The sequence below is a fragment of the Coturnix japonica genome, chromosome 11 (genome assembly GCF_054131305.1).
Source record: "Coturnix japonica strain WE chromosome 11, WE-NBRP24, whole genome shotgun sequence".
Classification (NCBI taxonomy): domain Eukaryota; kingdom Metazoa; phylum Chordata; class Aves; order Galliformes; family Phasianidae; genus Coturnix; species Coturnix japonica.
This window is the reverse complement of record NC_140673.1, coordinates 3204161-3215807: the sequence shown is the minus strand read 5'-3', so window position 1 is coordinate 3215807 and position 11647 is coordinate 3204161. Positions and strand designations below refer to the sequence as shown.

The window sequence follows — 11647 nt, the reverse complement described above, 5'->3', positions numbered from 1 at the left end:
ACAAACCCGGACACCGTGGTCCAACATAACCTTCTCCATCCTCCGTGCCTATGCTCTGAGCGCCAGAGTGGGTGAGTGTTTGTACCCCTGGGGTAATCAGCTGAATGTGCACTGCAGTCCCTCCAAGTAAATGCAAACTGACTGTCCTCCGCCTTCCTCAAGGGGACAATAAGAAACCTGTCTTAGACATCAAGAGCAGCCAGAAAGGCAGGAGCCTGTTTCTGTAGAGCAGCAATCAATTCTGAAACATTTGGGACAGCTGTTGCTGAAGGGGCAGTGTTGGCATCCAGGTGCCTATAAGTCTCCCACTTCCCATTAGGCTTCCACACCAGGAGAAGTCCCTTGACATTTTCAGAATACAGTGCCCGTCCTGTCCCATACCTATGGCCATCTGTCCCCCAGAGGATCCACATCTCACAGAATCACAGAATCACAGAATTGTAGGGGTTGCAAGGGACTTCTAGAGATCATCGAGTCCAATCCCCCTGCCAAAGCAGGCTCCCTACACCACGTTGCACATGTAGGCATCCAGTCGGGTCTTGAATATCTCCAGAGGAGGGTCCACCACCTCCCTGGGCAGCCTGTTCCAGTGCTCTGTCACCCTCACCATAAAGAAGTTCTTCCACACATTCGTGCAGAACTTCCTATGCTGTAGTTTCTTCCCATTACCCCTAGTCCTGTCCCCGCACACTACCGAAAGGGGACCAGCATCGCAACTATGACCCCACATCTCAGGTATTTATAGACCTGGATCAAACCCCCTCTCAGCATTCTTAACTCAAGGCTAAACAGACCCAGTTCACTTAGTCTCTCCTCATAGGGGAGATGCTCTGGGCCCTTCACCATCTCTGTGGCCCTCCGCTGGACTCTTTCCAAGAGATCCCTGTCTTCTTTGTACTGAGCAGCCCAGAACTAGACACAGTATTCCAGATGAGGCCTCACCAGGCAGAGTAGATGAGGAGGATCATCTCCCTCAACCTGCTGGACACGCTCTTTTTAATGCACCCCAGAATGCCATTGGCCTGTTTGGCTACAAGGGCACACTGCTGGCTCATGGCCAACCTGTCGTCCACCAGGACGCCCAGGTCCCTCTCAGCAGAGCTCCTCTCCAGCAGGTCTTCCCCCAGCCTGTACCGGTGCATGCAATTATTTCTCCCTAGGTGCAAGACTCCTCACTTGCATTTGTTAAACCTCATCCGGTTTCTTACTGCCCAGCTCTCCAGCCTGTCCAGGTCTCACTGAATGGCAGCACAGCCTTCAGGCATGTCAGCCAATCCTCCCAGCTTCGTATCACCAGCAAACTTGCTGAGGGTGGTCACTATCCCCTTGTCAAGGTCATTGATGAAGGTGTTGAACAAGACCAGACTCAGCACCAACCCCTAGGGAACGCCGCTAGTTACAGGTTTCCAAACAGACTTTGCACCACCAATGACAATCCTCTGAGCTCTGCCATTCGGCCAGCTCTCAAACCACTTCACCGTCCACTCATCTAGCCCACACTTCCTCAGCTTTGTTATAAGGATGCTGTGGGAAAGAGTATCAAATGCCATGCTGAAATCAAGGTAGACTACATGTACCGCCCTCTCCCCACCCAGCCAGTGACAATGTCATAGAAGGCTACCACGTTGGTTGAGCATGACTTCCCCCTGGTGAACCCATGATGGCTACTCCTGATAACCTCCTTTTCTTCCAATTGTTTGGAGATGGCATCCAGCACAACCTGTTCCATCACCTTTCCAGGGACAGAGGTGAGGCTGACTGGCCTATAACTACCAGGATCATCCTTCCTGCCCTTTTTGAAGACTGGAGTGACACTGGCTATCCTCCAGTCTTCAGGGACCTCCCCCATTCTCCAAGACCTCTCTAAGATGATGGAGAGAGCGGTTCAGCAATCACTTCCGCCAGCTCCCTCAGCACCTGTGGATGCAACCCATCAGGCCCCATGGATTTATGGAACTCAGTGTCACCTAGGAGCTCACGGACCACCTCTTCCCTGACTAAAGGGAAGTCTCCCATTCCCCAGACCCTCTCACTAACCTCCAGGGTCTGGGATTCCAGAGGGAGAGCCTTTTCACTGAAGACAGAAGCAAAGGAGGTATTCAGTAACTCTGCCTTCTCAGCATCCCCCTGTTACAAGAACACCCCCCTCACTTAGTAGGGGACCCTCGTTCTCCCTAGTCTTCCTTTTGCTGTTAACTTACTTTAAAAAGCCTTTTTTATTATCCGTTATCACTTTAGGCAGATTCAATTCCAGGTGGCTTTAGCTTTCCTCATCACATCCCTGCAGGCCATGACAACATTCCTATATTATTCCCAAGTGGTCAGACCCTTTTTCCACATTCATGGACCTTCTTCTTCCCTTTGAGTTTGTGCATGAGCTCCTTGCTCATCCACACAGGTCTCCTGCCACCCCTTCCCGATTTCGTAGTCAGATGGATGTACTGATCCTGAGCTTGGAAGTAGCGCTGTTTAAATGCTGACCAGCTCTCAAAGGCCCCCTTACCTTCTAACACCTAGCCCACGGGATAGCTCCAAGCAGGTCCCGGAAGAGACCAGTGTTGGCTCTCCTGAAGTCCAGGGTAGCAATCCTACTTTTTACCTTGCTTCTTCCACTCTGGATCTTGAACTCCACCATCTCGTGATCACTACAACCCAAGGTGCCCCCAACCTTTACTTCCTTAACATGTCCTTCCTTGTTAGTGAGAATAAATGAGTTTAAGGCTGAGAGCAGGGTACAGTAAAACAAGAAACTTAAGAAGGAACTAGAAAAAGACAGAGTGATTTTTTCAGAGCAGAAATGAAGTTAGACTCAAGTCACGTGTTTTCGGTGGTGTAGGTTTTAATTCATCAAAATGTTTTTGGAAATGGTTGATAGCTTTAGCTTGTTTGTTTCTTCACTTGTTCTTGACCTTTCCTCTGTTGCTTATTCTGGAAAAGCAAATCTTCCTTTCCTCCTGTTGATCTGTCTAGACTAAAATTAAGAAGCTGATTTTCTTAACAGTGTCTGGTGTGATGCCATGTTTTGGCTTTAGGAGAAGAATGCCGATAGCGCATCAGAGCTTTGGTTGTTGCTGAGCCATGATGTACAGAGCCAAGGATGTTTCTGTTCCTCAGCTTCTCCTACTGTCCTGCCAGCGAGGGGGCTGGGAGGGGACAAGGAGCAGGAAGGGGCACTCACACCATATGACATCATACAAAAGCAAATAAAACCGTGCGGATCTGGCCAGGGAGGGGGCAGACACTGCTCAGGGACAGGCTGCGCGTAACTTGGTGGGGGGGAAGAAATCACTTGTTTTGTAAATATGCATGTATATACACATACATACATACGCATATATATACATATACATGCGTTTTCCAGGATTGTTCAGCCCAGAAAAGGGAAGGCTGCAGGGAGACCTCATTGCGACCTTCCGATATTTCAAGGGAGTTTAGAAACTTCAGGTGAATAAACTTATTGCAAGTGTAGTGATAGGACGTGGCGGGAAGCAGGGGGGAGGATATTGTTGTCCAGTAGGAACACATCCTGGCTGCATAGCATGAGCAAGCCAAGGTATGTCCCCAAGTGAAGAGACATCCCAGTGAGGGCCTGCCGACCCCAACCAGCCCAGTGAGCAGCTCTGTGTACAGAGTACTGCTGTGCCAAGGCCACCTCTCCCAGGGGAAAGCTGTGGTGACTGGAGGCAGGTAGGGCCTTGCCTGGTGCTTGCCCTGCCCCTAGCCTACAGGTATCTGCCCCCTGCCTACAGCTCTCTGTCCTCCACAGGAGCCACTGCCGCATCACACACTGCAACTTGCTGCTGGTGGCCAGCTGTCATCAGGATGAGGCTGAGCCGCAGCCAGCCAGCTGCCCAGGCATGTGAGCAGAGCTGCCACAGTAGGGCCGTGGGGGCTGCCATATGGGGACCGTCCTCTGCCGGTTTGGCTATGGGGAGCCGGGCAGCAGATGCCCGTGGCTGAGCGTTCTGTGGGGCGTGAGCTGGAAGGACCGCGCTCACTTGGTGTTTCTAACTCGGCTTCTCTTGCAGGCAGGTGGGAGTTCACGCTGTCAGTGACCCGCAGCAGTGCCTGCGGGCAAAGGAGACAGCCTCAGCCATCCTTGCTGCCTCACTTAAGGTGAGCAGGGATGCCGGCAGCTGCACCCCCAGCATGCAGCAGCATCTTCTAATGCCCATAAGCTGCTTGCTCTGCAAGCAGCAACCTGCGCACCTGCTGCAAGAGGCAGAGCACGTGCCATAGGCATTAGAGGCGGCAGACTCCCAGAAGTTTCTCCAGGTCCTTCAGGGAACCTTGCATGTCCAAGACCTGGCAGTGAGATCTGAGAGCAGGGCGCCAGCCCTCAAAGACTCTAACTGTTCTCATGCCTCTGCACGCTAGAGCCAAGCAAGGGTACCCTGTGCGCTGCAGCCAGAAGCCCAAGAGTTGGCGTGCAGCTGGCAGTACCGGGGCATGGTGCATGCACCAGCAGCCTGGGAGCACCAGCAACAACTGCCCAGGTGCAAGCCACTAATGCTGGTAAGATCCCCATGGCTTGGACAGATGCTCGGGAGGGCACCCGAGGCACTGGTGCAGCCTCTACACCACATTCCCCATCTGCAAAGAAGGGCTCAGAAGGGGAGGCACGTCATGGCAAAGAGCAAACAAGGAGACTCTGTCCCATCTGTGCCTGAAGATGTGGAAAATTCAGCTTCTTCCAAGGCTGCACTTATTCCAAAGAGACAAGATCCCAGAGAAATCACCAGGATGGCCTGTGGATATTCTGCCACGATCCCAGCAATCCGCAGAATTCGTGATGAGGAGAAAAAGGACCAGATGTTGTCCAGATGGAATGTGTCCTGGCCAAACAGCGTGAAAGGGCCAGGGCACTGGAGATCCCAAGCAGCAGATGATGATGCCAACACTTCCGGCACTGCTCAGGGCACGCTTGGCATCTCTACCACAACAGCGAATGCTGAGGGCCAGTTTCTGGTATCTGGTGATTCCCAGACCTCAGACATAAGCGTGCAGGCTGTGCAGCAAGAGCTGGAAGAGCCCACTGAGGGAGAAACTGCAGGACAGTTTCTGGTGATTTGTTGTTGCACAGGTCTTGCCCCATCTGAAGAGGCAGAAACAGCGCGTTCAGCTTCTCTTCTGGACTCAGGCCCAGGGCCTGCAGGGCAACTTGAGTCTGTCTGCCTCAGTCACCAGAGGTGCAAAACACTCAACTTCTCCCAAGACTGCACACTGTCCAGAGGAGGCTAGTGCGCCGACAGCATGTGAGGGAGGGGGAAGAGAACAAACAGCTGTGGCCATGTCTGGGTTCTCCATACAAGCTCTGGGAGAACCACAAACGCTGTGAGATCCCAGAGAGATCTACTGGGAGGCCTATGGATATCTTCCAGTTCACCCAGCAAACTGGGGATCCGTGATGGGGCAAGGAAGGAACAGATGTTGTCCTGCTGGAATGGGTCCAGGGCATACAGAACGAGCAAGCCCAGGCTTCTTAGCCCCAAGCAGCTGATGATGGTGCCAGTGCTGCCAACACTGCTCAGGGCATGCAAGGTATCTCCATCACAACAGCGAGGGCTGATGGCCAGTTTCCTGCCTCTGGTCCTTCCCGTACTCGGTATATTAAGAGTGCACGATGCGCAGGGACAGACCACAGATGACAGACCAAGATGCCAATGCTGCTGGCACAGATCACAGCCAACTGGATGCCAGAGACACTGCACTGACAGCTGCCCTTACCCTGTAGTTTTTACTCTAATAAACTCTATACTTGCAGGCTGTAGAGGAAGAAAGACAATCTCAAGATGCTGCTGAAGCAGTCAGTGTCCCACCAAGCATATCAGATGCTTCATCTGCTGAGGCAAAGACCGTGCCTTCAGCTTCCCCTCTGGTTGCACATCTCAGACCGGAGGAACATTCATCTGCACGCAAAAGAGCGTAAAAGGCCATCAGCACGAGGTGAGAAATATCCATGTGGTCAGTACCAGGTGTGAAATGAAGGCACAGACTCCAGGAGCTACGCTGGAGTGTGCACTGTGAGGAGATGCCTGGTCATATCTACTTTCCATCCAGTTCCATGCACAAAGGTGGACATCCTCTCCATAACACTTGGCTTGCCTTCATGTGAAGGGCATGTCTGACAAGCCAGAAGATAACATGGAACTTGTGGAGTGTTGCTGGCCAGGAACCTACAGAGCTGTGGATTTGCTCTTGCCTCACAGGTTTCTGCAGAGTCCACAGGAGGAGCACAGAACGTCAGGAGATGGCCCAGATATGTCCACAACTGGGTGGAGAGACATCACAGAAAGGAACAACTGAGTTCAACTAGCTGTGGTGGCGGGGAGCATGCAAGGCATTGCCCAGTGCTTGCCCTGTCCCTTGCCTATAGCCATCTGTCCCCGACATGCTGCCACTCACCGCTCGTGGCCCGTCATCAGGACCACGCTGAGTCACAGGCAGCCGGCTGCCAGGCACGTGCGGAGGGCTGTCACAGTGGGCTGTCGTAACCGCCAGGGCTTTGTGACGCGGGCCGGCATCGAACCCGAAGGCCGTTGTGACGCGGGGCTGCCTTGAGGGGTCAGCGTCCCCTGGAGGGAGTGCCGCTCACTCTCAGGACAGCGGCTCCGTGAGGAGGCAGCAGCTCCTGGGTGCTTCCCTGTGCCTCTGTGCGAGGACGCGGAGATGAGCGAGAAGCGCGAGAAGGACGACTCCCAGCCCAACGCAGGGCTGCCACGCGTGCAGGAACGCCGCCAGGTGAGGCAGGCGGAGAGCAGCGGGGCCGGGCTCGGCCGGGCCGCCGGTGGCGACCTGGCCACCTCCATCTCACGCCTCCTTCTCCCCACAGGTGGGCCGCACGGCGCCGCGAGCGGTGCCGCCGGGCAGCCGGAGCCCGGGCTCGTCCCTCCACGGCGTCCATCTGCCGCCGCTGCCCGGCCCGGAGAGCTCGCGGGCCTCCGGGAGCCGCCGCGCACAGGTAGGGAGCCCGAGGGAGGCGAGGCCGAACGTCTTCCCGCGTGGCGCGGGGACCGCCCACATGAGCGCTGCCCTCGGTGCTCCGTGGGGCGGGAGCGGGACGGACCGCGCTCACCTGGTGTTTCTCCTCGGCTTCTCTTGCAGGCGGGCGGGTGGCAGTTCACGCTGTCGGTGACCCGCAGCAGTGCCGGCGGGCAACGGAGACAGCCTCAGCCATCCTTGCTGCCTCACTTAAGGCGGCCAGGGATGCCGGCAGCTGCACCCCGGCGTTCTGGTGCAGCAGCCTGCGCACCTGCTGCGCGAGGCAGAGAATGCACCATCGGCATTAGAAGCGTCAGACTCCCAAGACTTCCCCGAAGACCTCGGCAAACACCACACGTATCCAGTCGCAATACCAGCTGGGCAAACCCTGTGAGTGTGCCCAGGCTTCTCATGCCCCAAGCGGCAGCAGACGGTGCCAGCGCTGCCAGCACTGCTCAGGGAAGACTGGGCATAGGCTCTGTGACAACCAGGGCTGAGGGACAGATTCCTGCCTCTGGTGGTTCCCGAACCAGTGATGCTGGAGTGCAGGTTGAGCTGCAGGAGCTGGAAGAGGCTGCTGAGAAGGAATCCACGGGACAGTCATCTGGCAACCTGTGCAGCGCATCTCTTGCCTCATCTGTTGAGGCAGACACTGTATGTGCAGCTTCTCTTCTGGCTGCACAGCCTGGGCCTGGAGGACACCTCGAGAGTTTGGCAGTAACCGGTACTGAAGATGGGGAGAACTCAACTTCTTCCAACACTGAATGCTCCTCTGCCTCTGATGATTCCCCAGCCAGGGATGTATTAGTCCAGGATTTGCAGCAAGAACTGGAAGAGAGCGCTGGGAGAGAAATTTCAGGACAGTTATCTGGCACCCTGCAGGCTGCCTCACTTGTCCCTTCTAAGGCACATACTGTGTGTTCACGATCTCCTCTGCGTTTTGGTCCTGGGCTTGCAGAACTCCTTGAGCCTCTGCCTGCATCAGTGCCGGAAGATACAGAAAGCTCATATTCTGAGGTTGCGTGGTCTGCAGTGGACTCCAATGCAACAATATTGTTCTTGTCAGTGTCTCAGAGAGGAGGCTCAAGTGAAGGACTAGCTACTGTCACGCCTAACTCCTCTGCAGAAGCTCTGGGAGAAGCAGAGAGATCGGAAGATCCCAGAGTGATCAACTGGCAGGCCCGTGGGTATCCTATGATCCCAGTACGCTGGAGAATTCTTGATGAGGATGGAAATGAGCACATCATGTCACGCTGGAATATTTCCTGGCCAAAGAGTCTGAGAAGCTGCGGGCAGCAAAGCCTCCAGGCAAGAGATAATGCTTCCAACACTGCTGGTGCTGCTCAGGACGTGCCGGACACGCAGCCCACAACATCATGGGCTGATGGCTGGTTTCTTGACTCTGCTGATTCCCGAATGTGGGCTATTAGATGGCCAGTTGAGCAGGAAGAGTCAAGCAATGACAGCAGCAGTGCTACTGCAGAGAGCAAGCAGGATAGCAGAGACACTGCAGAGACAGATGGGGGTGTGCACCTGCCCTCCTGTCTTTGCCCTTCGACATCAGAGGCTGTGGAGGAAGACTGGGAGTGTGACTCTGATGCTGCATCAGAGGCAGTCAGTGTCACACTCGGCACATCTGATAAATCATCTGCTGAGGTGGAGGACACATCTTCAGCAACATCTGTGGCTGCAGATCCCAGGCCTGAGGAGCAGGTGTCAGCATGTGTGAGATCAGATGTGGGCCCTCAGCATGAGGTGAGCAAGGCGTGTGTGGTTGGTACCAGGCATGAAATTGGTGATTTCCAATTGTTGGCTGGTAGACTGCCACTTGTGCAAGAAGACTCCAGTGATGACAGCAGCAGTTCTTCTAGCACTGCTGAGAGCATGCTGAATACCAGAGACACTGCAGAGACAGATGAGGGCATCCACCTGCCCTCCCGTCTTTGCACTTCAAAAGTGGATGCTGTGGAGGAAGACTGGGATTATTACTCCGAGGAAGATACTTCATCAGAGGCAGTCAGTTTAACACCCAGCACATCTGATAATTCGTCAGTTGATGTGGAGACCACATCTTCAGCATCATCTGTGGCTGCAGATCCCAGGCCTGAGGAGCAGGTGTCAGCATGTGTGGGAGCAGATGTGGGCCCTCAGGACGAGGTGAGCAAGGCGTGTGTGGTTGGTACCAGGCATGAAATTGAGGCAGAGGCAGGAGAGGTGCCTGGAGCTTGCGCTGTGGCAAGATGCCTGGTGCTGTCTCCTTTCCAGCCAGCTCCACGCATTAGGGTGGAGAACCCTTCTGTTACCCCTGCCTTACCTTCAAGCAAAGGGGCCTGGAAAGGCAATCCGTTCCTTGGGCGCGTGGCACCCACAGCATCACCGGGCAGTGACAGACTGGGTTGTGGTTTTGTTCTCTCCACACAGGTTTCTGCAGAGGCCAGAAAACGTGCACAGAGCTCCGTGTGCTTCAGAGATGCACCGGAGGATGGCCCAGGTACGTCCCCGGGCAGAAAGCCATGCCCACCAAGTGGCATGGAGGCCAGCGGCGTTCTGTGCCCTGCCACATGCAGTGCAGTCCTCCCAGGGAAATTCCATGGTGATGGGTGGCAGGCAGGGCCGTGCCTCTGCCTCTTGCCTACAGCTCTCTGTCCCCAACAGGTACCACTGACGCACCACACGCAGCGGCTCGCCGCCGGATGCCAGCTGTCATCAGGATGGCGCTTCGGGCTCTGCGCAGAGTTTGCACCTGCAGCTGCATCAGGGGACAGGAAGAGGAAAGGCACGAGGCTGCAAACACCAGGCAGCTCCCAGAGACAACAAACTAAATCACAGAATTGAAGAATGACCTGGATTGCAAGGGACTTCAGGGATCATGAAGTTCCAAACCCCCCTGCCTGGCAGGGCCACCAACCTTCCACAATTACTAGATCAGGTTGCCCAAGGTCCCATCCAACCTGGCCTTGAACACCTCTAAGGACGGGGCATCCACAACCTCCCTGGGCAGCCTGTTCCAGGGCCTCACAACGCTCCTAGTAAAGAACTTCCCCCTAACATCCAACCTAAATTTACCCTCTTTCATCTTAAGTCCATTTCCCCTTGTCCTGTAGTTGTAGAATAGCTCCCAGAGATGAAACACCCAATCCTGTAGATGTAGAAATCTGATTAAACCTTATCCCTTAACCCTATCCTGGCTGAGTGCTGTCTGGTCTGTGCACGTTTGGTCTCTGTGCAGCTACTGGGATCAGAGAATGGAGCAGTGGATCCCCGTGTCAGTGATGGCAGCAAGTGCAGAGAGCGTGGGCGTGCAAGGCACGGTGATTTCTCGCTTGCAAAGTGTGAGCTGGCTGAGCTGCTGTGTGTGTGAGGTGGCCTGTGATGAAAGGGTTGAAGGTCTCTGAAGCCCTGGCTAGAGGACACCAAGAGTGTCCCAGCTGGATCGGGGCTCCTCAGGTGCCACACTGTGTAGTCTTGGGTATTCCCACAAAGACATCATTCCCCCATATGAGGATGTCATCAGCATAGGGACAAACCCGGACACCGTGGTCCAACATAACCTTCTCCATCCTCCGTGCCTATGCTCTGAGCACCAGAGTGGGTGAGTGTTTGTACCCCTGGGGTAATCAGCTGAATGTGCACTGCAGTCCCTCCAAGTAAATGCAAACTGACTGTCCTCCGCCTTCCTCAAGGGGACAATAAGAAACCTGTCTTAGACATCAAGAGCAGCCAGAAAGGCAGGAGCCTGTTTCTGTAGAGCAGCAATCAATTCTGAAACATTTGGGACAGCTGTTGCTGAAGGGGCAGTGTTGGCATCCAGGTGCCTATAAGTCTCCCACTTCCCATTAGGCTTCCACACCAGGAGAAGTCCCTTGACATTTTCAGAATACAGTGCCCGTCCTGTCCCATACCTATGGCCATCTGTCCCCCAGAGGATCCACATCTCACAGAATCACAGAATCACAGAATTGTAGGGGTTGCAAGGGACTTCTAGAGATCATCGAGTCCAATCCCCCTGCCAAAGCAGGCTCCCTACACCACGTTGCACATGTAGGCATCCAGTCGGGTCTTGAATATCTCCAGAGGAGAGTCCACCACCTCCCTGGGCAGCCTGTTCCAGTGCTCTGTCACCCTCACCATAAAGAAGTTCTTCCACACTTCTTCGTTCTTCGTGCAGAACTTCCTATGCTGTAGTTTCTTCCCATTACCCCTAGTCCTGTCCCCGCACACTACCGAAAGGGGACCAGCATCACAACTATGACCCCACATCTCAGGTATTTATAGACCTGGATCAAACCCCCTCTCAGCATTCTTAACTCAAGGCTAAACAGACCCAGTTCACTTAGTCTCTCCTCATAGGGGAGATGCTCTGGGCCCTTCACCATCTCTGTGGCCCTCCGCTGGACTCTTTCCAAGAGATCCCTGTCTTCTTTGTACTGAGCAGCCCAGAACTAGACACAGTATTCCAGATGAGGCCTCACCAGGCAGAGTAGATAAGGAGGATCACCTCCCTCAACCTGCTGGACACGCTCTTTTTAATGCACCCCAGAATGCCATTGGCCTGTTTGGCTACAAGGGCACACTGCTGGCTCATGGCCAACCTGTCGTCCACCAGGGCGCCCAGGTCCCTCTCAGCAGAGCTCCTCTCCAGCAGGTCTTCCCCCAGCCTGTACCG

At 54.6% G+C, this 11647-nt stretch overlaps 2 protein-coding genes across 2 annotated transcripts; both read left to right on the top strand.

Moving 5' to 3' along the window:
- The first annotated feature begins 3737 nt into the window (after nt 1-3737).
- LOC146758948 (uncharacterized) lies at nt 3738-5929 on the top strand. The gene is given in 7 exon segments (XM_085511955.1): nt 3738-4141; nt 4143-4277; nt 4279-4349; nt 4351-4392; nt 4394-4628; nt 4630-5064; nt 5765-5929. Coding segments are annotated over 7 exon segments (1098 nt in total). The 5' UTR covers nt 3738-4126.
- Nucleotides 5930-6262: 333 nt separating this feature from the next.
- On the top strand, nt 6263-10729 carry LOC146758947 (uncharacterized). Its single transcript, XM_085511953.1, has 4 exons — nt 6263-9472; nt 9637-9757; nt 10211-10311; nt 10620-10729. Exons 1-4 carry the CDS (start codon nt 6670-6672, stop codon nt 10727-10729), a joined length of 3135 nt encoding a protein of 1044 aa, XP_085368079.1. The 5' UTR covers nt 6263-6669.
- Nucleotides 10730-11647: the final 918 nt, after the last annotated feature.